This window comes from Meles meles, chromosome 1, assembly GCF_922984935.1.
Source record: "Meles meles chromosome 1, mMelMel3.1 paternal haplotype, whole genome shotgun sequence".
NCBI classification, from domain to species: Eukaryota; Metazoa; Chordata; class Mammalia; order Carnivora; family Mustelidae; genus Meles; species Meles meles.
Window position 1 is genome coordinate 56,764,084 of NC_060066.1, and position 21,438 is coordinate 56,785,521.

General features: G+C 38.3%; 1 protein-coding gene across 1 annotated transcript; it reads right to left on the reverse strand.

Annotated features, from left to right (window-relative positions):
- Positions 1-18,884: 18,884 nt before the first annotated feature.
- On the reverse strand, positions 18,885-20,977 carry LOC123949193 (tropomodulin-2-like). The gene has a single exon (XM_046016548.1). It carries the CDS (start codon positions 20,809-20,811, stop codon positions 19,756-19,758), a length of 1,056 nt encoding a protein of 351 aa, XP_045872504.1. The 5' UTR covers positions 20,812-20,977; the 3' UTR covers positions 18,885-19,755.
- Between the last annotated feature and the right edge of the window lie 461 nt (positions 20,978-21,438).

Consider the following 21,438-nt stretch of genomic DNA (forward strand, 5'->3'; position numbering starts at 1 on the left):
CTCGAGTATAGTTTGGGGTGAAGGAGACAAATATTTCATGTGAGGAAACCACAGACTCAGCAGCAGATGCCTCCTTGGCCGACCCCCTTCCAAACATGTGTTTGCATTTTAATGAGAGTAGATACACAACTTCTCAGGAAAAGGCTACAGTTAAGGAGAGTCAAATAAACAAAATGCTCTATGAGTTACTGGAAATGTCTGGCAACTGGAATAGATAGTGATTGTTGATGTGATCACTGTTCAAGGGTGTTGTAGTCATGATGCCATAAGCCTTCAGCAGAGGTTGAAGAAACCAGCATGATGTTGGAGCATCATTTTTAAGTGTTCTTTCCTTCAAACGGCATCGCCTCTCTTTTTAAAGTGTGGATTTGAGTTTATTTGTTTCATTGTAAATGAAACAAATCTGGGACCAGAGTGTATGGCTGTGATTGGTGGTTCAGTCCTTAGCAGCTGTGTGACTTACCCTCTCTGCGTCTCCATTGTCTCTCTTACTAGGACTGCTGTGGCGCTGAAATCAGTTCAACCATGGGAAGAAGTTGGAGTAGTGATGGGTACAGAGTAGGGTCTCAGTCATGTTAATGTTATTGCTGCGATTATCCCAAAGCTAAATTTCTTTGACACTACTTGCCAACTAATCTCCAAAAAGATATAAGCTGTATCAGTTAAGTGTTTATACTTAAGGGTATTAAAATTTAATTAAGTGACTCCTGATGGTAAGAAAACCTTCAAAGTGTAAAGGACAGGACATCTAGTCGTAGAATTTCAGACACTTTGTGTCAGGCCCCAGGAGAGGAAGTGTTGCTATTGCAGCGGCATGCAGTGCCTGGCACCCCTCACATTATTGTGTGGGGCAAATGTTTTCTCCATCTGTGTGTAATAGAGCCCCAGAACAAGGAATCCAGAGAGAAAACAAAACCTGAACTCCGGGGAGGAAGTGGACGCAGACTGAAGCAACAGCCGGGGGAGCATTTCATGACAGTATAGCCATCCTCTGGACACTCACGCTGCGTAATGTAACGGAGTTGGGACATTCTTCCTATGCTGTTGAAATGGTCTTGATTTGTGGTTTCACATGGCTTCGATATGAGTCTACTTGCAAATATGGAAAGAAGTGACTCCAGTCTGCCAAGTCCGTTTACAAGCAGATGTTCAATGAAATTATCTAAGGGAGAGAAGTGTGCATGCTGATGACAACTCTCTGACCTTTGACTATCCTCTGTAATTTTGTATTTGTAAGGAAGCTACATGAACTCTTGTGCATAGCAACCAAGCAAACAATGAAACAACAAAACAATGAAAAGAGAGGGTAACACTTTCGTTCCTCTCATGTCTATAATAATGAATTTGTGTCTAAGCTGAATGCTGGCAAGTAGAGCAAATTAAAAAGAAGTCAGAAAGAAGTCAGAAATCAAAAAGAAAGAAGGACGGAAGGTAGGAAGGAATGAAGAAGAAAGAAAGAAAAAAAGAAAGAGAAAGAAGAAAAAAAGAAAAGAAACAAGAAAAGAAAAATGGTGGAAAAACAAAACTTCTTGAAATAAAATACTGCAATTAAAACAAATACTGCAAATAAAGCAGAGTGGGGGTGTTACTTCCCTCTCCAGCTCTATATGGAGAGCATTCACTTAACCTGACAAAATGACTAAGGTTGGGAGGATCAGGGAGGTGAAGTCTTGACTGCGGTTCTTTGGTCCTTGGATGGCAAAGGTTATGCTCTCTTCCTTTGAGTTATTTCCTGCCATTTTTCTCCTGATATATGAGCCATTTTGTTCAAGATACTTTCGGTAGGCTCCCTCTAAAAGGATTTCTAGTAACCTCCACTGGCTGGCTGTTTCTTCCTCCCCTCCCACCCCCACCACCCCAGGAGACCTCTTCTTGAAATCTGGGAAGAGGGAGCTGGGGTGCACACCTCTGGCAGTGGTGAGTGCCAGGCTGTTGTGAAAGTGTTTTCGATTGGAGAGGCCAGATTGAGCCTGTCGGTTGTTGTCATTAAAGAGCGCTCCTAATTAGCTTACTGACTATCTGGAGAAAGCTCTCCTGGTCTCTCTGTGCCTGGTCATTATTGAGTAAGCTACTGCTGAATGAAACAAATGTATTCTTTATAATGATGAGGTCATTTCTACGCTTATTAGTCTTTAAAGCAAGCTGTTTCTTGGAGAACAAAGTTGGATTTGAGAGAGAGAGAGAGAAGATGATGACTTAAAGAAAGAAAAAGAAAAGAAGCTTTTGTGGGTATGTGCCCACGTATTTTATTAAAAGTTTTAGTGGCTGCTCCAAGAGCAAGGTGTCTGTGCCTTTAATCATTTTCATTTTAAAAACAGAGCCTTGTATTTCCACATCTTCAGCTGTCCCAGAGGGCAGCTAGGCCAACTTTAACAACATTAATTTCTCTTTATGACAGGACTAGTGCTGCCCCAGGTCTTCAGAACTGCCTAAAATGTCTGGAAAAGTAGATAATGAAGAGGATATTAGAATTGTAAACAAGAACAATTTTGTAATAAAAACCATATATTTTCTCCATTGGACTTTGGGCTTAATACTGCGGCAGCAAAAGTGTCACCAGTCATAATTTGTTGATGGCTACTGAGCATTAGTTACAGTCAGAGCGCGTGCATAAAGGGCAAGTCCTCCTGGCATCCCATTAAAGGAGCTCTCGGATGGGTAATTGCAATTTCGTTGTTCTAATGCGTCTCTTTCATTTGATTTTTCACTGTGCTACCTGATGAAAAGAACTTGTGTATGAAACTTACCAGGCAGCTCACTGAGGCTTTTGCCCTTATGCAGAGGTATTCGGCACCAGTTTAAAGGATTTATTAGGAGCGAATGCGAAAGGATCACCCTACTAAAAGTCAAAGGAGACCCAGGTCCAACCCTGGATTACCTTCAAAGGTTGAGGAAGGAGCCTGATTGGAGCGTTGAAAAAAGGAGCCCTTCCCTGACCGCTCTGTGTTTCTCCAGGAGCACGTTCCCTGCTTCTATCATCTGTTTGTCCTTCTTGAGGACAGAGTTTATGAGATTGACACAATGGACTAAGAAACTAGATTTTCCCCAGAAACAGCGTGTTCTTCCTTGTTTGTCTGCAAGGAATGTGGGAGCAAAGTGTAAAATGCAGGCATTATTGTCTGTTAACATCATAATCGGAGCTATCTTCTTAAAGTGCCCCGCAGCTGAGAAAGTTCATGCTGTGCTTAACCTTTTGTCTTTGCCTCATCCTTTGTTGTCCTGCTTCACTCAAGAAATCTGAACACATAATCCTAGAAACGTAACAATTTCCGATAATATGGTTTTTGTTTGCATTTCGTATCCGCTTTTATTATTCTGAGTGGCCTGTGTTCCATAATCTAGTCCCTGAATTTCATTTTGCGAGAGAAACAGATGCACACAGCCTCTCAATTTCTATTTAGATCTTTTCCTATTGAAGGTTAAAATGAAAATATTTATGTTTTCAATTAGCCAAAACTTATCTGCACATTCGTATAATTTTTCTCTCCGAAATTGGCAATAGTAGAATAGCATATGTTTCAAAAGACCATCATTCTAGTAAAGTGTAGGGTAAGATGCCAAATGCTTGAATTTTGATGTGAAAAGGGAAGGCACATGGTGTTTTAGGAGAGCCTTTAAAATACTCCAGTTTGAAAACATAAGGCAGAAACCTTTCCTCTGCCTCTCTCAGTATCCGATTCCCTTTGCCACAGCCAGGATGTGCAGGGAACCGGCTTCATTCCGTTGTGTCATCAGGTTAGGGGTGGGGGTCCTTCCCATTGCTGAGGCAGAGCTCATTGGGGATGGGTAAGGAACAAGCAACAAAAAGCAGCTCTCTTCCATTATTTAGGCACCTGTCCGGAGGCGGGGGCGAATTCCTTGTGTGGATTTAGCCTAAGAGAGCAGAGATAACCACCTTGCCTTCTGTGTCTAATAAGATGTGAAAGGGGGCAGAAATAATGAGTATTACATTGTATTTTTCATGTAAAAGCCTGCGAAACAAAACGTCCTGAGCACTGGCAGTGATTCCAGTCATTTTCAAATGAAAAGGGCTATTTGTTTCCAAATTACAGCAGCCACTGGAATGCATACGTTTATGGCTCAGAAATCCTCATTTTGTGAAGTAAAATTACCTTTCAGTAATTTAGTCACTGCGGGCTTTCTCCCGCTGACTGGTCAGAAGCTATCAGATAGCTTGCAGCTGCAGGCTGAGGCCCGACCATTTTTTTTTTTTCCCTAGGACAGGCAGTTAGTTAGTAGAGACATCAGTACGGCATCTGTCATCCTGCTAGGCCCAAATTGTTTTCTATGATGGATGTCACAGTCTGTATGATCAAAATAGAAGCCCTGCTGCTTTTAATTGCAAAATCGGAGTACTTGCACATTTGTTATTATGCCGAGGTTATTACCTCACACAAAATGAATTAACAGGTGAAAATAATTGATGAAAGGAGTCTAGGGATTTTTAGCCTCTTCAAAGAGACTTTGTAATTATGGCATAATGAATGTTCTGAGACATATCTGTGGGGGGCAGCATGAGACCACCAAAGATCTCTCCAGATTGATGGTACATTCTGCTGAATTCTCCTGTAATACCGCTTAAATTTACTTAGCAATTAGTTTAATAGGTTACATGATTCATGATAACGTACCAAGAATTTTTAAATAAGTTTGTCCCATCAATCTATAAATTAAGCTACTTACCTGAGCTTTCTTCCCAAGGTGATGGAAAAGGCGAACGAGTCAGACTCTGAAACAAAGGTGACAGGACAGGGGTTTGGGTTTCAGAAATTCCTGACTAAACGCCGCTGGTGTCTCACACCATTTCCCTTCCCTTTTTCTAACAGCTTGTGGAAAGAGCCTCCCCCAATTTTGTCCAAATGCAGTTTTAAGAGTTCCCAGCACAGAAAGACTCTGCATTTGTCCTGTGAAGTAAATCGTTTAAACATTTTGCAAGCTGAAGTAATTGCTCTTGGCTTCCTGACCACTCTTCCATTCAGACTTGGTTATATTTCAAATTCATTCAGCCCCTGAGTGCATCCATCCACAGTGATGGAGTCCGACCATCTTTCCCCTTGCTCGTGACATCCTGAAACTGCACAGGGGGTATCACTGTCACCACAAACTTAACTTGCAATGTCGCCTCAGAGCACAGAAGTCACTTTCCTTGCATTGACCCAGTTCAGCCAACAGGCTAGGATACTGCTTTTCATGTGCACCTAAGTAGGTACAGAATAGTGGTTGTACAATAGACAGCCTAGAAGCGGCAAGGGTGGAAAACATTAGCCAGTGGTGTGGGGGACCATTGAAAGGAATGAAAACCAAAAAGATCTATAACTGAACTAATCGTGAGCACGCTTCTTAACAACCTCATATTATTCGCGTACTGTGTGCATTCAGATCTCGAGGTAATTCTTTAAACAGCAAAAGCTGAAAGTTAATTGTGGATACTATTCTGAGAAACATCTATCAAGGAAATCATGAGGCTAAGAAAACTTTACTGAAAGCAAAGGAGGGAAAAAGAAATGGAGAGCAGAATTGTAACTTTTGAGGAATTGTAAACTCAATAAAGGAGTCACATGTTTAAAAGCTTCTGTATTCATTTTTTAGGTGACAGGAAGCTTTAGCACAGATTCAAACTAGATTGATTAACCTATATTTCCAGAAGACATGCATTATTCACCATTGTTCTTGTTCCTTTTGTCACTCCCCTCCCTCCACACACACACTTTCCTGCCCCAAAAGTTAAGAAGCATCTCTCCAAGGCAGGTTTTCTTCCTGAGGTAGTTTTTAGTGACCATTTGTTGTTATTCTTGTCCTGAGTTAAAATGAAATGCATATTTGAGGTGTGCAATCAGTATTCAGGAATGCAATTGATGTTGAGGTGACTTTTACTTTATGTATATAGCATTATATATAATATAAGATATAATATTATATATATGCAGAGAGAAATATGTAGATAGAGATCTTTCTTTGCAGATTTACTGCCAGCATTTTGTAGTTAAGAGTATATAATATCAAAAGATCTCAATAACAGGAAGAAAAAATACACGGCAAGAAAACATAATGAATGCAAGGCAAGTAGTGGATTGCCCCACATGTGAAACGGACTGTGGTAACTCATATCAGGCTGCATGTCACTTGCAGAGGCATTTTTCATAAACCTTCACACGCCTGCATTTATCTTCAGCATAAACCCCAAGATGAATTCTCCAAAGACATTAACAATAGATAAATGCTTTTTAAACAAAATAGTCTATTTGAAAAATCTGTGACAAAGGAAGGAGGGTGTTATACAATTGCACTTCGATTATGTCATAAACGATGGCACCAGTCTGTGATGGTATTTTATTGTGGTCTTAACTTTAATTGAGGGCAAAATCACCTAAAATTCATAGGTTAATGCTGCAAAATCTTGATACCTGGTTCGTTTAGATGATGCCGGATCATTGTTATGAAACACAATGGAAAACACTCAAGGGATTTTAAAAATGCAGGTAAAAACGTGAATTTCTCAAAAGAGTTCATGTTCATTAAGGTTGGACACGATTTTTTGAAATTTGATTATTAAAGACAACTCAAAATCTTCGTAACACCAACCAACGAGCAGTAGACCGCACAACTTAAATTTCACAGTAAGCTCTGCAAACACAAGTAGATGTGTTTTGTACAGAAATGAAGAACAGAGGGATTGGGTGTGCTTTATGATAGCTTCGTGACAAATGACACACACATAGAGTGCAGCGTAACTGACTCTAAAGCAAATTCAGCTGCTTTTTTCTTGTCTCTTCTTTTTTCTGTATAAGATGTACTGAAGTATAAATGTTTAGATGGCGTCTAGTGACTACAAACAAAGAGTGTTCAATGCAGTGTGTATGTTTACCAAAGAAATTGTGTTTTAGATGGGAAAATCTGATGTTCTTTTTAACGACCGTAGAATGTGAAGTAGTAAGGATAGGGAAAAGAATATTTGTTTTATTCATGGGCCATTGCGAAATAATTCTCGTGTGTCATAGGGGATGGTGAGCTCATGGAGTCTGAATCACTGACTTCCCAGACAGATCTGTTTCCAGGAAACGAAAAGATGTTGATAATTTAATGAGAATGCAAATAATTTCTTTGATGATGCTAGAATTTTGGTAGTATTTGTCTGCTGCTAGCGTGCCCTGAATTCTGTGTAATTAAATGGAATTGGATTTTGGACTTGGCTTTATGAAGACGGCACCGGTTTCTGAGTAATACCCCATTCAAACACCTCACTCTGATGTATTGCATTAATAGATCATCAGAAGCAGTTGTCATTCCAATGATGTATTAGTGTAATACATGAGAATGAGACTCACTGATGATGTATTTAGTACTCACAAGATGGCAGTGTCCAAAGAAGAAATGGGCCCACTAAGGAAGCCATTATAATTACAGGATGAAGTCAGTCATTGTGCAGCCCTCTACAAGATTTCTCCGGGTGCTAGGTTGGTGTGTTGGTGCTGAAGCTCTTTTAGGTCACTCTGGCTGGTCTAATGAGAAGAGCCTGATTTTCCCGGTTCACAAGAATTTCCACTGGTGAACTGCAAGATAGTATACATACGTCTGGTTACCATTCATTATGTTAGTGCATGTCAGTGTCTGTGATGGCAGAAAGCATTGTGTACTGTTAGTGCTGGCTTGTGCAGGGAAAAAAAAATCTCTCTTAAGCAGGATTTTCTGGGATGATACTCAAATATATTATCGTAACAGCAGTTTTCCAACTGATAGTTTCTGCCAAAGGGGAAGCTTTTGCTAGTAAGTGTCTACATGCCACCAATCATGGGCACAGCTTCTGGCATTAGCTAGAGAGGCAGATATTTTAAGTAAAACATTAAACTTAGGTCTGACTGTCATACATTTTCTGCTAATAGAGCTTGCAACACCTACTATAAATGTAGATGAATTAGAGACTCCCAGTGACCTCTATCTACCTCCTGCTGTGCTTTTTCTAAAAGGGTAAAGGGAGACTTTTAAATGTTTATAACATAGGGCTAAAAAGGCTTTTTTATGCAATGGAATAGCAGTTACTGTTCACCTTCTTATAGCAGCTGATTGCATCATAAATAAAACAGTAGGACTAGTCATCCCAGCTGTGGGATGGATGCATCCAGATAGCAGCCAAAAGGCAGCAGTGAAAGAGAGGAAGTTTTCTTCCCAGAATCTGGGCTGGTCAAGATTGGAGGTGTCACTCGCTGCCATTTGGAAAGGAAAAAGAGGTGGAGGGAACCTAGAAGGAGGGAGAGATGATAGCTTCTACATGGCATTTCCTTCCCTGGAAACTTAGTGACTGAGGTATTGTTTGAGAGAAGTTTCCTGACCCCCTCCCTACTCAGGAAGGCGAAGCAGCAGGGGAAGGGAAGGATTCACCACAGAGACCTCAAGATGCTGAGGCAGGTCTTGTTTCCCCCCTTTTCCTGGCCAGCCTGGCAGTGGTTACCTTAGACGAGATTAAACAACCAAGTTAAGAGCAGGAGACAAAATTTGGAGGGAAAACAGGCACGGACGGCATTCTTTTTATTAAGTGGCATTTCTGCTTTCAGATATGTTATGATTTTTAAAATTTGTGACAGACGAATCTCTGTATGGTTTATGACTAATAAGTAGGAATTCGTTCAGTGGACTCCTTGGATCACCTCTCTTTGTTTAATGGCTTAGAAATCATTATGGAAACAATGCATCACCTACTTTAAATCGACAAGAAAAAATGATGCTGAAGTGCTTAATATATCTAATCCTTTTTAAGAGTGATTAATGTATGGAATGCCCATCAAAGTATGCATTCTCCAAAATGTCTTTTGGTTTCCTAAACCATTAACCCCTCATACTCAGTCCCATTTTAGACTTGTTAGTAATATTGCTGAGCCGCTGAATGATTATTTTATACCAGGTAAGTTTTCTTCACATCTAGGACCTAAGTCTTGGGATATAAACTTGAACCTGAGAATGAATAGATGTGAGGTAAATTTTTAATGTATTTTTTGCAAGTCCCTAAAACACCAAAAGAAGTAAGTCATGAACTTAAACTTAAGATTATTACACTATAGCTAGTCACCAATTACTATGTGATATAAAAATGACTTTATATTAATGGAAGGCAGTTTTGCTATGTTTTTAAATAAATACATGTATTCTTAACGTTTGTCTCAAACGTGTATAAAACAGATTTAATTATTTGTCCCAAGAGTTTCAAAATTCTTTACATTGAAAGTGTACATGATTAATGCACTAAATATTTGTTACTGACTTCCACATCACTAAGGAAAATATATTTCATGTTCGCACAAAGGTAAGCAACTGTGATAACAAAATTTAAAAGAAAAACCCTGCGGATTTTCTTTGTTGTAGGTAGTAGAAACAACTTGACCCTCCCAGACTTCTTTCACTCCCTCTCTCCATTTTCTTCCTTCCTTCCCCTTCCTTCCTTCCTTCTTTCCTTCCCTCCCTCCCTTGGTTAACTAGACAGTAGTAGTAGGCAAGGAAGGTTGGAGATATAGGAACATACATCAACACCTTCAATCTCTGATAGCCACAAAATAATTATTTCCTTTAAAAATGTGTAATGTTTCCAAAATGCTACGTAGCCACACGTGTATATTAATATTTCCATATGATAAGGTGTGTTGCAGTAAATAAAAACAAGAACCAGAATCCTAACAGGAAAATGAATTCTGACCTTTCAAACATTGTGCTCTGTTCAACGACAATAGGGCAGCATTAAATCTAAGCTCGTCGCTGATATACGTTGCACTGTCTAGGCAGTAGCAGCAACTGGAAAATCCAGAGTTCCCATAAACACTGCAGGAGGTAAGCACTGATGGATGTCATTCCAAATGGCTTGTAGTTTCTTCAAAATTCACTAAAAAATAAAATATAAACAAATTAAATACACCACACCATTTTTTTCCCCGGGGAAAAACTGTTTAATCACTTTAATATCTGCATTCCTGGAGTAAAAGATTAAATCGTAATCTAAAGGTGAACCCTGAGACGTAAGGTCCCTTGCGTGCATTGAGGCGAAAATGAAAGCCTGGTTTCGCAAGACACAGATCTGCTGCTTCACCTGATGCTAAAGCAAAGAATTTGTCTTCAATGAAGCCACTATTCAAAGGTTGTGCTAAAATTACAGCTAGTGCTTACACTGACTTTTTGATAGTGGCATTTCTTTGCTTAAATAGTTTGGCACCTAATTGTCGTCATGGACTTTTACTTGTAAATCCATCCCACAGACTCCCACTAGTTAACCAGCTGTCACTGTGGTTTACCAGTATGTGGCAGTTCTGTGATGACCACAGCCATGTCTTCATCCTAGTTTCCTTCCCACACCTTATCTCCCACTGTTTCAGTGTTCTTCTTTTCTTTCCAATCTTTCTCTCCTCCTGCCCCTCCAAACCATCCTCTCTGTCTCTCTCTTTCTCCCTCTCAGAATTCTACAGGAAAGAGTCTCGGTTACCCTCTTCTTTCAGCTACGTAAATGTTGCCTTTTCACTTGACGGAAATTTGCCTCATCGCCTTTCTCCATGTTTTCAGGCTGTCTGATCTATCGTCTCATTCTGGAAATGACTATTTCTTTTACTTTTATATGAGGAGTTATTTCTCCCATTACTAGCCTTCACCTTCACAGATATAAAAACCTAATTGTGCACTGTGGTACAAATGAAATCTGAAATTATCAAGTGCAAAATTAGCATTAAAAAATCATAAGACAACAAACAATAGGGCTTTTATGTGATTTTTGTAATTGCATGAAACTAGTTACTCTGGCAATAATTGTTTGTGCTTCATTAACATGCAAAATGGTTTTATAGACTAACCCACACACAAAAGAAACCATTTTTTGATGAGAACTGTGCTTTGTTTAATGTTAGACACCATTGTATTTGCTTTCCTAATATAACAGTTCTAATTAGTACCTAGCACTCATCCTGAGTTTTTCAGCTCGAACACTCTCAAGGTGACAATCGAGTCACAATTCCATGGCACTCTTTGTCAGTACCTGTCAAAATATAGCTAAGCCTTTAGGAGTTGTGATCTAAATACTGAGAAAAAAAAGTTAATAGTCCAGAAACAATATGTCTCTAGGTAATTTTAAAAATAAAATTGCGCATTAGCCCTTGCTTAAAAACATAATGCCATTAATGCTACCCAATTAAATGCAGCCCTGACAAAACTAGATTTGTCTGAATAATTTCTCAGCATTGTTTTTTACCATCTGACCTTTATACAAATGCATAAAGCCCGATTCATTTGATTTTACCTTCCCAGTGAGGTAGCGCAAATAGATGAATATCAAAATTTTAAGCCAATTAATTAATGGACCCTTTTCAGAGGTGATTACCTGTTCATCTTAAAAGAATGGAAAGTATATATGTAATTATTTAATTATATATCCATATACAATATAATATAATAATATATTATATATAAAACAAATCACACACACACACACACACACACACATCTATAAATTAACCACACAGTGACTCCATTAGACAAAGACTTTGTGAATCTAAACCTCAGGAAAAGTCCTAATTTGTTCTATCTTGGGAAACATGCAGGTCTCCATTGGAAGCCTGCCTCCAGTTCGGAAAGAATGCAGATTCTTAAGTCATAGAGAGGATTTCCAAACTATTGTTGAATCCCATGTCTTCTCATAGAACGAACTCTAAGAGATCACAGGGCTGTGGAGGACTACGTTTATTAAGGGACATAGCCATTAATGAGTGCTGACCACCCAAAACATATCAAACATAAAACCTGCTATTTTTGGGGAAATGACACAAAAGGGAGACCGATTTAAACCTTTATCCCTCACTGGGTTTGTAAGAAATGTGTGATCACATTTTTTGAGGGATTGCAGATTGAGGTCTTTTTTCCCCAAATTTCTGAAATGGTTTATAAAGACTTTCCATGTAAATTAGATTTTGTGTAAAAAGTGGATGAATTTGCTAATTCTGCAAAATGGATTCATTAAATTAGTGATCTCTCTAATTTACCTGAGACTTACCAGTTGACCAGAGGCCTTTGGATTTAGGAAAGTATTTTTCAGTTGTTTCAGTTTGCTTCTCATTAAAACCCACCACAAATGGCTTATGTTAATATCATGTAGCATTTATATAATGGGAAATAAAATAATTATAAAGTGACTATATTATTATCCACATGATTCTGAGTCATTTGGACCCTTGGATTCTGGATCATCTATGATGAAATATTTTAAAAATTATATGATATATGTGTGGGTTTTTTTTTTTTGAATATTTCTTTCTTTATTTATTTGAGAGAGAGAGAGAGTGAGCAAACCTGAGCAGGAGAGGCAGAAGGAGAGGGAGAGAGAATCTTAAGCAGACTCTGCATTCAGCACAGAGTCCAAGGACAGGGCTTGATCCCAAGATACTGACATTACAAAATGATCCCAAGACACTGACATCACACCAAGGGTTTATCCCTTAACCAACTGTGCCACCCCAAATGTGTGAATCTTAAAGGCACATCCACTTACCCATATACTGGAAGAATTTGAAGGAGGCTTGAGTAAGGTTACCACACAAAAAAATTGCCTGTCGGGGCGCCTGGGTGGCTCAGTGGATTAAGCTGCTGCCTTCGGCTCAGGTCATGATCTCAGGGTCCTGGGATCGAGCCCCGCATCGGGCTCTCTGCTCCACGGGGAGCCTGCTTCCTCCTCTCTCTCTCTCTGCCTGCCTCTCTGCTTACTTGTGATCTCTCTCTCTGTCAAATAAATAAAATAAAATCTTTAAAAAAAAATTTTTAAAAAATTGCCTGTCACTTCTTCCCCCCAAAAAGTCTTCAGGGACATTGTCTTCCAATTTAGTTTATATAGGTAAATGTCAAATCCTAATCTTTTCATGTTAATGCCTCCCACCACATCTCTAAATCTTTTTTTTTTCCTGCCACATTGAAGTCATCTCTAATACCCTAATTTTCATAATTGAAGTGTTACACATAATGAAAACAGAATTCCTCTTCTCTCCTTTTAATATTTTGGACACACAAAACTATAGAAAGTTTTGAAAGAGCTTATAATTTTTATTACAGAGAACTTAAAATCAACAAATAAATGAATTATTTTGAATCACTTACTTTAGAGTGAAACTTAATGAACAAAACTTTGGCTAGACAAGATAATTGACATATGAATATAGATTCCATAGATAAGAGAGTTAGAAGGAACTTTTTATTTTAAAAAGATTTTATTTATTTATTTTAGAGAGAGAGAGCCTTTGCAAGGGAAGGGAGAGGGGAGGGAGAGGGACAAGCAGACTCTGCATTGAACATGGGGTTCCTGGAGTTGGGGGTGGGGAGGCTTGCTCTCAAGACCCTGAGATTATGACCTGAGCCAAAATCTGACGGTAAACTAACTGAGCCACCCAGGCACCCCAGAAAGTTAGAAGGATCTTGAAAGTCTTCCATCCACCTCCCAAATGAGACATTCACAAAATCTAGCTTTTTGGATAGAGAGTTATTAAGCTTCTGTTTAAAAGGGAGCTCATTATTTTACTCTAGCATCCTTGCACAGTTTTGACTGTAAGATATGGTCTCTGGACCCCTTTCTTTTTTTAAGATTTTTCATTTATTTACTTGACAGAGAGAGACACAGCAAGAGAGGGAACACAAGCAAGAGGAATGGGAGAGGGGGAAGCAGTCTTCCCACCAAGGTGGAGGGAACCCGATGTGAGGCTCAGTCCTAGGACCCCAGGATCATGACCTGAATTGAAAGCAGCCGCTTAACAGGTGAGCCACCCACATGCCCCTCTGTCCTTTTCTTCTGTATGTTCTCTAGCTTTTCAACTATTCTTTTAAAAAGTGGCTTTCAAAACCTTCCTTTCTCTCTCTCTCTCACCCTCCATCTACCATATCTATCTATCATCATATATCTATCTGTCTGTCTAATTTTAACATGTATACCATGTTCAGAGCAAAGTGCTGGATTTGGGGTAGTCTATCAGGACCTGATCTTCATCCTAAAGTAACTTACAAGTCATTAATGGAAAAACACAAGTAAAGAACCATGTTGTTTCATTATAATTGTGAGCAATAGTTTATAGGATGACTAAAAAAGAAAAAAAAACCAGAACCTTTATTTAATGGGTGTAGAAAAGAAGTTAGGGGAACTTTTCCTTAAGAAAAAAAAAAAGATAATTTTTTTTTAAAGAACTGAATAGTGTAAGGACTGAATCAAAATTTAGTATGTAGAAGACTGCATTGAGGTTTTTATATTTTTATTATTATACTATAAAAGAAAGGCTGGTTTTGGTCCACTAGCTATGGTATATATTAGACAATTAATCACTACTGAGCAAGGTTTCTCCTGAAACATTTTTGTAGTGACTAAACTTTTGAGTCATGGCAGAATAGACCTAGATCCACTCCACAGAAATCCCAGGTAATTCACGGTTCATTTGAGGAAGTATCTTGTATTTTTGAAAAGCTCATTAAGTGTAATTATAGAATTCTACATTCACTATGAGAGATTCATCTCAAACTTAGTCTTAGAGAATTCTGTTTGGAATTTAGATCTTCTTTCTCCTTTACTCACTATTTTACTTTTTCTTCAATCTAACTTGTCCTGCATTGGATCCTCTAGATTTTCCAGAACGCTTACATGCAAAGAATAACTACAGTATTATCAGAAAACATTCTAAAACAGATGAAAACATGTGGCTGCTTCTTCTGGAATAGATGATTTTTCTGTCACTAATAATATTCTCTCTCTAATTTTGTATCCCCGTCCACCAGATGGTAATATATTCAGAGTGGTTTTTGATGACAAGGAGGAGGAATCATTGCGAACTTAGTCCTCCTGAATGGCCCACAGACAAATATAATGACATTCAAACACCTTCTATTCTTCATTCCAGCAATATTCAGATCTCATCATCGGCTAAATCCAAGCAACGTGTGTGTTTGGGGAGGGAAGGTGGTTTGCAACTGGGCAAATAATCAAAGCAGAGAAATGAATACAACCATCTGTATGGAAATTGGTAAACTGCAAATTGGTCCCCTAACTGGGATTAGGGAGCATACATGTTTTCCCCAGTTCTGCTTCTTTCCCAGAATTTCACATACATCAATAACAATGGCTTTTACTTCCTTCAGCTGAAGATGGAGAGAGAGATGCTTTAAAGTTGTCACTGTCAGGAAGGGTTTGTCCTGCATAGTTATAAGCCCATTATTTAAAAAAAAAAAAAAAAATGAAGGCTTGTTTCCTACATTGAATTTAATACTTTTCTTGCTCTGTATTATGGTGACAGTGCTGAAAAATAGAATCAGAAAAAAAAAATGAAAAAAAGGAAAAAATAGGAATGGATCTTTAAAACTCAAAATCACATTGTAACCCTTTCTTGTATGATGACCGTGCTGGGATATTTACCTACCAATTTAACATTTACAAGCACAACTAGTACCAAAGAATATTTGAGAGTCTTTCCTTTTATTATCCTGTTCATTACTATTTTTACAGAAATCCTCTTTGGGGTCTCCTAGGAACCCAGTATAATACAATTGGGTATAATATGAACACTGACATTAACGTCCCCAAAATACAATTATTGAAAAATGTATAAACTATAAAAAGATAGACCAAAGAGAAGCCAATAAATGAATGATTAATTCATTCATTTGAATGAATTGATTGATTAATTCAATGAATGATTAATTCTAAAGTTTATTATTGAAATAAACCTGAAATACTATTCGTTTAGAGCTCTAAAAATCTTGACAACCTTTGATAAACTACATACAATTGGGCAATAGCACAGAACAAAAGGTGTAAGTTTCTATATGAATGATTAGGATATTTTTGTCTATTTAAAAATATCTCATGTATGTAAATACGTTTTTAGTTATTTCTTATTATAAAATGTGGACTCTTTCAATTTAAAAGAAAACACTGGAAGCCAGGAAGAAAAAAATTCTTGAAAAAAAAAATTTAAATTTGACTCTTTTTACCTGTCTGTTAAGTATGGACATATGAGCAAGCTAATTGGTAACAGGATTATGTTGGCATCAGATTTTGGAACAATGTATTAATGCTAATTGTAGTGGGTTGAGTGGTGACTTCTTAAAAGATAGTTCAAGTTCTAACACCTGGTACCTATGAATGTGGCCTTATTTGGAAAAAAAAAATCTTTGCAGATGTAATTAAATTAAGGATTTCAAAATGAGATTATCCTGGACCAACTGAGTGGCCCCTAAATGAAATGGCAAATGCTCATGAAAGAAGAAGAGAAAATTGGAGACAGAATAGAAGGACATGTGAAGCTGAGGGCAGAGACTGAATCAAGGCGTCTGCATACCAAGGAATGCCAATGATTGTTAACAGTTACCAGAAGATAGGAGGGAGGGAAGGAACAAATTCTCCTTCAGCACTTCCAGAAGGAACCAACACTGCTGACACTTTGATTTCAGACTTCTGGCCACCAGAACTGTGAGAAAATAAATTTCTGTTGTTTTAAGTTATCAAGTTAGTGTTAATTTGTTGTGGCAGCCCTAGAAAATGAATACACTAATTTTCATAATCCTAGCATTCAGGTACCACACACAGCTTTCCATGTGCAAATTAGAAACAGTCATTTTTCATCACTGTAAGTGTCACAGAAAGCAACAGACCAAATCCATAAATGAAAACAAAACTAACAAAGGAAATAATAACTCCAACCTTACAGTAAGTTGTTTAGCACAAAGGAATGGAAAGCAACTGGACTTCAGGGAATCTCTGGGGCACCTAACTCCTGATTTCCCCTTTTCTTTTTCAAGTTGACATTTTAAGAGATTCACAAGAAAATAGAACAGAAGGAAAAACGAGTTCCCATATATGTCCAACCCTCTGCCCCTCCTCACATACACAGCCTGTCTATTAACATCTGCACCAAAGAGGTAGATTTCTTATAATACCACATCAACCTACATTATTGTTTCCAAAATCCATGGTTTACATTACGATTCACTCTTGATGGTGTACATTTCATCAGTTTAGACAAATATATAATGACATGTAGCCACCACTAAGGTATTATATATACAATAGTCTCCTTAAAAACTCTGTGCTCCACCTCTCCATCCCTCTCCCCACCCTCCCTCATCCTTGGCAAACATTGATCTTTTTATTGTTTTCATAGTTTTGCCTTTTCCATAATATCCCATAATTGAGATCACACAGCATGTAGCCTTTTCAGATTGGTTTCTTTCATTTAGTAATATTAATTTAAGTTTCCTCTATGTTTCTTCATGGCTTGATAGCTTATTTCTTTTTGGCACTTGATAATATTCCATCATCTGGATGTATCATGGTTTATTTATTGATACATTTACTGAAGTACATCTTGATTGCTTCCAAGTTTTAGTAATTATGAATAAAGCTGCTATAAACATCTGTGTTCAGGTTTGTGTGTAGACATAAGTTTTCACTTCATTTGGGTAAAAACCAAGGAGGCAAAATTACTAGATATTATGGTGAAAGTATCTTTAGTTTTGTAAGAAATTGTGAACTGTCAGGGTGCCTGGGTGGCTCAGTGGGTTAAAGCCTCTGCCTTCAGCTCAGGTCATGATCTCAGGGTCCTGGGATCCAGCCCCACATCAGGCTCTCTGTTCAGCCGGGAGCCTGCTTCCCCGTCTCTGTCTGCTGGCCTCTCTGCCTACTTGTGATCTATCTCTGTCAAATAAATAAATAAAATCTTTTAAAAAAAAAAAAGAAATTGTGAACTGTCTTCCAAAGTGGCTATCATTTTGTAATCCCATGAGCAATGAATCAAAGTTCCTGTTTTTCCATGTCCCCTTGCCAGAATTTGGTGTCATCAGTATTTTATATTTTGGTCATTCTGATAGGTATGTCATGAATTCTTATTTTGTTTTAATTTGCAATTCCCTAATGATATAGGACACTGAACATATTTTCATATGTTTATTTGATATCTTTGTATCATCTTTAGTGAGATTTTGTGTTGGTCTTTTGATTATTTTTAATAAGGTTGTTTTTATTGTTGAGTTTTGAAAGTGCTTTATATATTATGAATAATATTCCTTTATAACATGCGTCTTTCCTTAAGATTTATGCTCTTTCTGTGGCTTGTTTTCTTATTCACATTGTCTTTCAGGAACAGAAGTTTTTTATTTTATTGAAGTCCATTTTATCAATTATTGCTTTTATGGTTCATGACTATGGTACTCTATCTAAAAAGTCATTACCACATCTAAAGTCATCTTGGTTTTCTCTTATATTATCTTCTAGGAGTTTCACAGATTTTCATGTAAAATTTAGGTCTGTGGTCCATTCTGAGTTAATTTTTGTGAAGAGTGTAATGTTTGTATCAGATCTGTTTTTGTTGTTGTTGTTTGTTTGTTTTTTTATGTGGATGTCCAGTTATCCCAGCAGTATTTGTTGAAAACCCTATCTTTGCTCCACTTTATTGGCTTTGCTCTGTGTCCAGGATCAGTCGACTATATTAATGTGGGTCTGTTACTGGGCTGTATTTTCTGTTCCGTTCATCCATTTGTCTTTTCTTTTGCCAATATCATTATCTTGACTGCTTATAGCATTAGAGTAAGTCTCCAATTCGGTAGTCTTCAGATTTTATTCTTCTCATTCAATATTGTATTAGCTATTCTGGGTCTCTTGACTTTTCATACAGACTGTAGCTTCAGTTTGTCAACATCTCCCAAAAATAACTTGTTGAGATTTTAACTGAGATTGCATTGAATCTATAGATCAAGTCAGGAAGAACCGACATCTTGAAAATATTGAGTGTTCTTATCCATTACCATAAAATAGCTCTCCCTTTATTTCATTCTTATAAATTCCATTTATCAAAATTTTATAGTTTTCTTCATGTAAACCTTTTTTGTATTTTTTTTTTAAGGTGCAATTATTTTTGTTTTATTGAGGAATGTACTGTTTTAAAAGCCGCCCTGTTTCTAAAATTTAAAAATTTCCCATCACGTCTGGAAAAGTTTAAAACAGCTTTGTAAAAAGTTATCTATTAGAGTCATGTTAAAGATCGAATTTGTGTTGAATCATCAATAAAAGTAGGTGTGCTGATTAATTTTGCTGCCTGTAACTCTGCCTTGAAGACCATTCATGGGTTACTATTTCAGACGTATTTGCTGATGTTGTATTAAAAGTGTCATAATGCTGCCTTGCTTTCAGGAAGATGATTCCACTGGTCTTCAAACAGTGGGGCATGTGCATTTAGTGATTTTTCTGGAACTAGGGGAGAATTTGTGCCAAGTTGGTCACATTTTCTCATCCAGTGAAAGATTGGCAATACTAACTTCTTATGTGGTCAGAAGAGTACTTCTGATGTAGTTAGCCTAACTCAAAGCTATGCATGTAAACAGAGATAGGCCTATATTGTAATCACAGTTACAAATACACGTATATACTAAATTCCTTTCAGTGATTTAAAAAAAAAAAAAATTCACATAAGAAAGCCAGACAACCCAATATGAAAGTGGTGAAGTAATTTTCAATTGCTGTTACCCACTAAGGTCTGCTGAGGTCCACTGGTACAAGTGGCCAGAGGTGCCCGTGAGCAAATGAGACAACTGTATATATTAAAAAATCCAAGATAAATAAGTAGTGCTAAAAAAGAACAACAATTACATGATTAGCTGGGTGGTTAACGGAAATGCACAACCTTGGGTAAAATGGTCCTGACGGGGAAGGAGAAGAGTTTTTGCTTGCTTCTTTTTCAATGGCCACCATGGTACAACTCTGTCTTCTCTTGTAGAAGTTTACCTTCGGTCTCCTTCAACTCGCTTTTTACGAACCAGGTCATTATTCTTTGTGATGGCGGCTGCCACCCTTGTTCGAGGCCCTTGCTTGGTAAACTGATATCCAAACTTGAGGATCCTTGAATTCTCCTCGAGCATCTGGGCAATTTCCATCTCCACAGCCGTTCCCAACTGCTGCCTCTGGTTGTCGATCTTGATCTCGGTCAGGGTGTCATTCTCTCTCAATGCCTCCACCAGGGCCAGGATCCCAGTCCCAGTGATGAAATTGGATTTGATGTTGAGGCTTTTCAAGGTCTTATTCACTTTCAGCATATCTGCAAAAGCGATCGCCACAGGGTCATTGCTACGGGTTGCAGCCAGGCTGAACTTCTTTACATGAGTGTTGGTTTCCAGAGCTTTTGCAAATTCCTTCAGGGTTGGAATTGGAATGTTCTTAATGTTGTTGAGGTTGACTTCTTGCAGGCTGGGGTCATTGGCTTTCATCTGCTGCAGACTCACTTCCACATTGGTAGGATTGGGCGGTTCCTCAAATATTGGTTTGACCTTCTCACCTTTGACCACATTTCTCACAGGCACTTTGCCACCTTTAGCACTGGTCACTTCTTCATCAAACTTTGGATTGTTGAGTAAATTGTGTACCCCGAGAACAGCTGCAAGATCGTAGAGTTTGGTGTCAGAGGCACTGGCCAAAGCTTCTTCCAGTTCTGGGTCAAGGGTCACTTTTTCTTCTTTACGAGTTTCTATGGGCTTTTCTTTGGGGATGAAGACTCTCCCTTTCTTTTCCCCAGTGAAGGGCACAAAGTCTTCCCTGTCCTTCTGTTCCAAAGCCTCCTTCTCCAGGTACATGAGGAGGTGCTCGCGGTCAAACGGGCCGGTGGCTGCTTTCTGGGTCTGGTCTTTCTGTCGGAATCCAGCTGGTAGCAGTGCGCTCTTGGGATCCAGGTCATCAAGAACATTTTCCAACTGTTTCAGTTCCTCTTCTGAGAGCTTGCCAAGAAGCTCATCTTCATCAATGTTCTTGTATTTCTCCAGCTCTTTTTGAAAAGGGAGTGCCATGGCTTCTTATATGTCCTTCTCATGGGTCGCGGACATTTAAACAGGCTGGCCTCCTGAGACTTCAGAATACAGTCCGTGCGCCCATCCCGGAGCCGGCGGTGCGGGCCGTGCGTCCGTCTGCCCCGAGGTAGCGGGGACCGCCGAGCAGCGGCGGCGCAGTGGCCGGGGCGAGCGCCCCTTTTTTGTATTTTGTTAGAGTTATACCTAAATGTTTCTTTTTGGGGGGAGTCAGAGCACTAATGTAAATGGCATTGTGTTTTTACTTTCAAATTCCATGTGTTCATTTGTTCATAGTTGGTATATAAGAAATTGATTGATGCTTGTATATTAACCTTGTGTCCTATAATTTTGTTATAATTACTTATTAGTTTCAGGCATTTTTGTTTGTTGTCGATTCTTTAAAATTTTCTGCATGGATGATCATGTCATCTGTGAACAAATATAGTTTAGTTTCTTCCTTCCCAATCTGGATATCTTTTACTTTTTCTTCACTTATTTCATTAATTTGGAATCCCATCATGATGTTGAAATCCTTGTCTTTTTACCAATCATGATGGGAAAGCTCTTAGTTTCTTACCATTAATGCGATGTTAGCTGCAAGTTTTTGGTAAATGACATTTCTCAAGT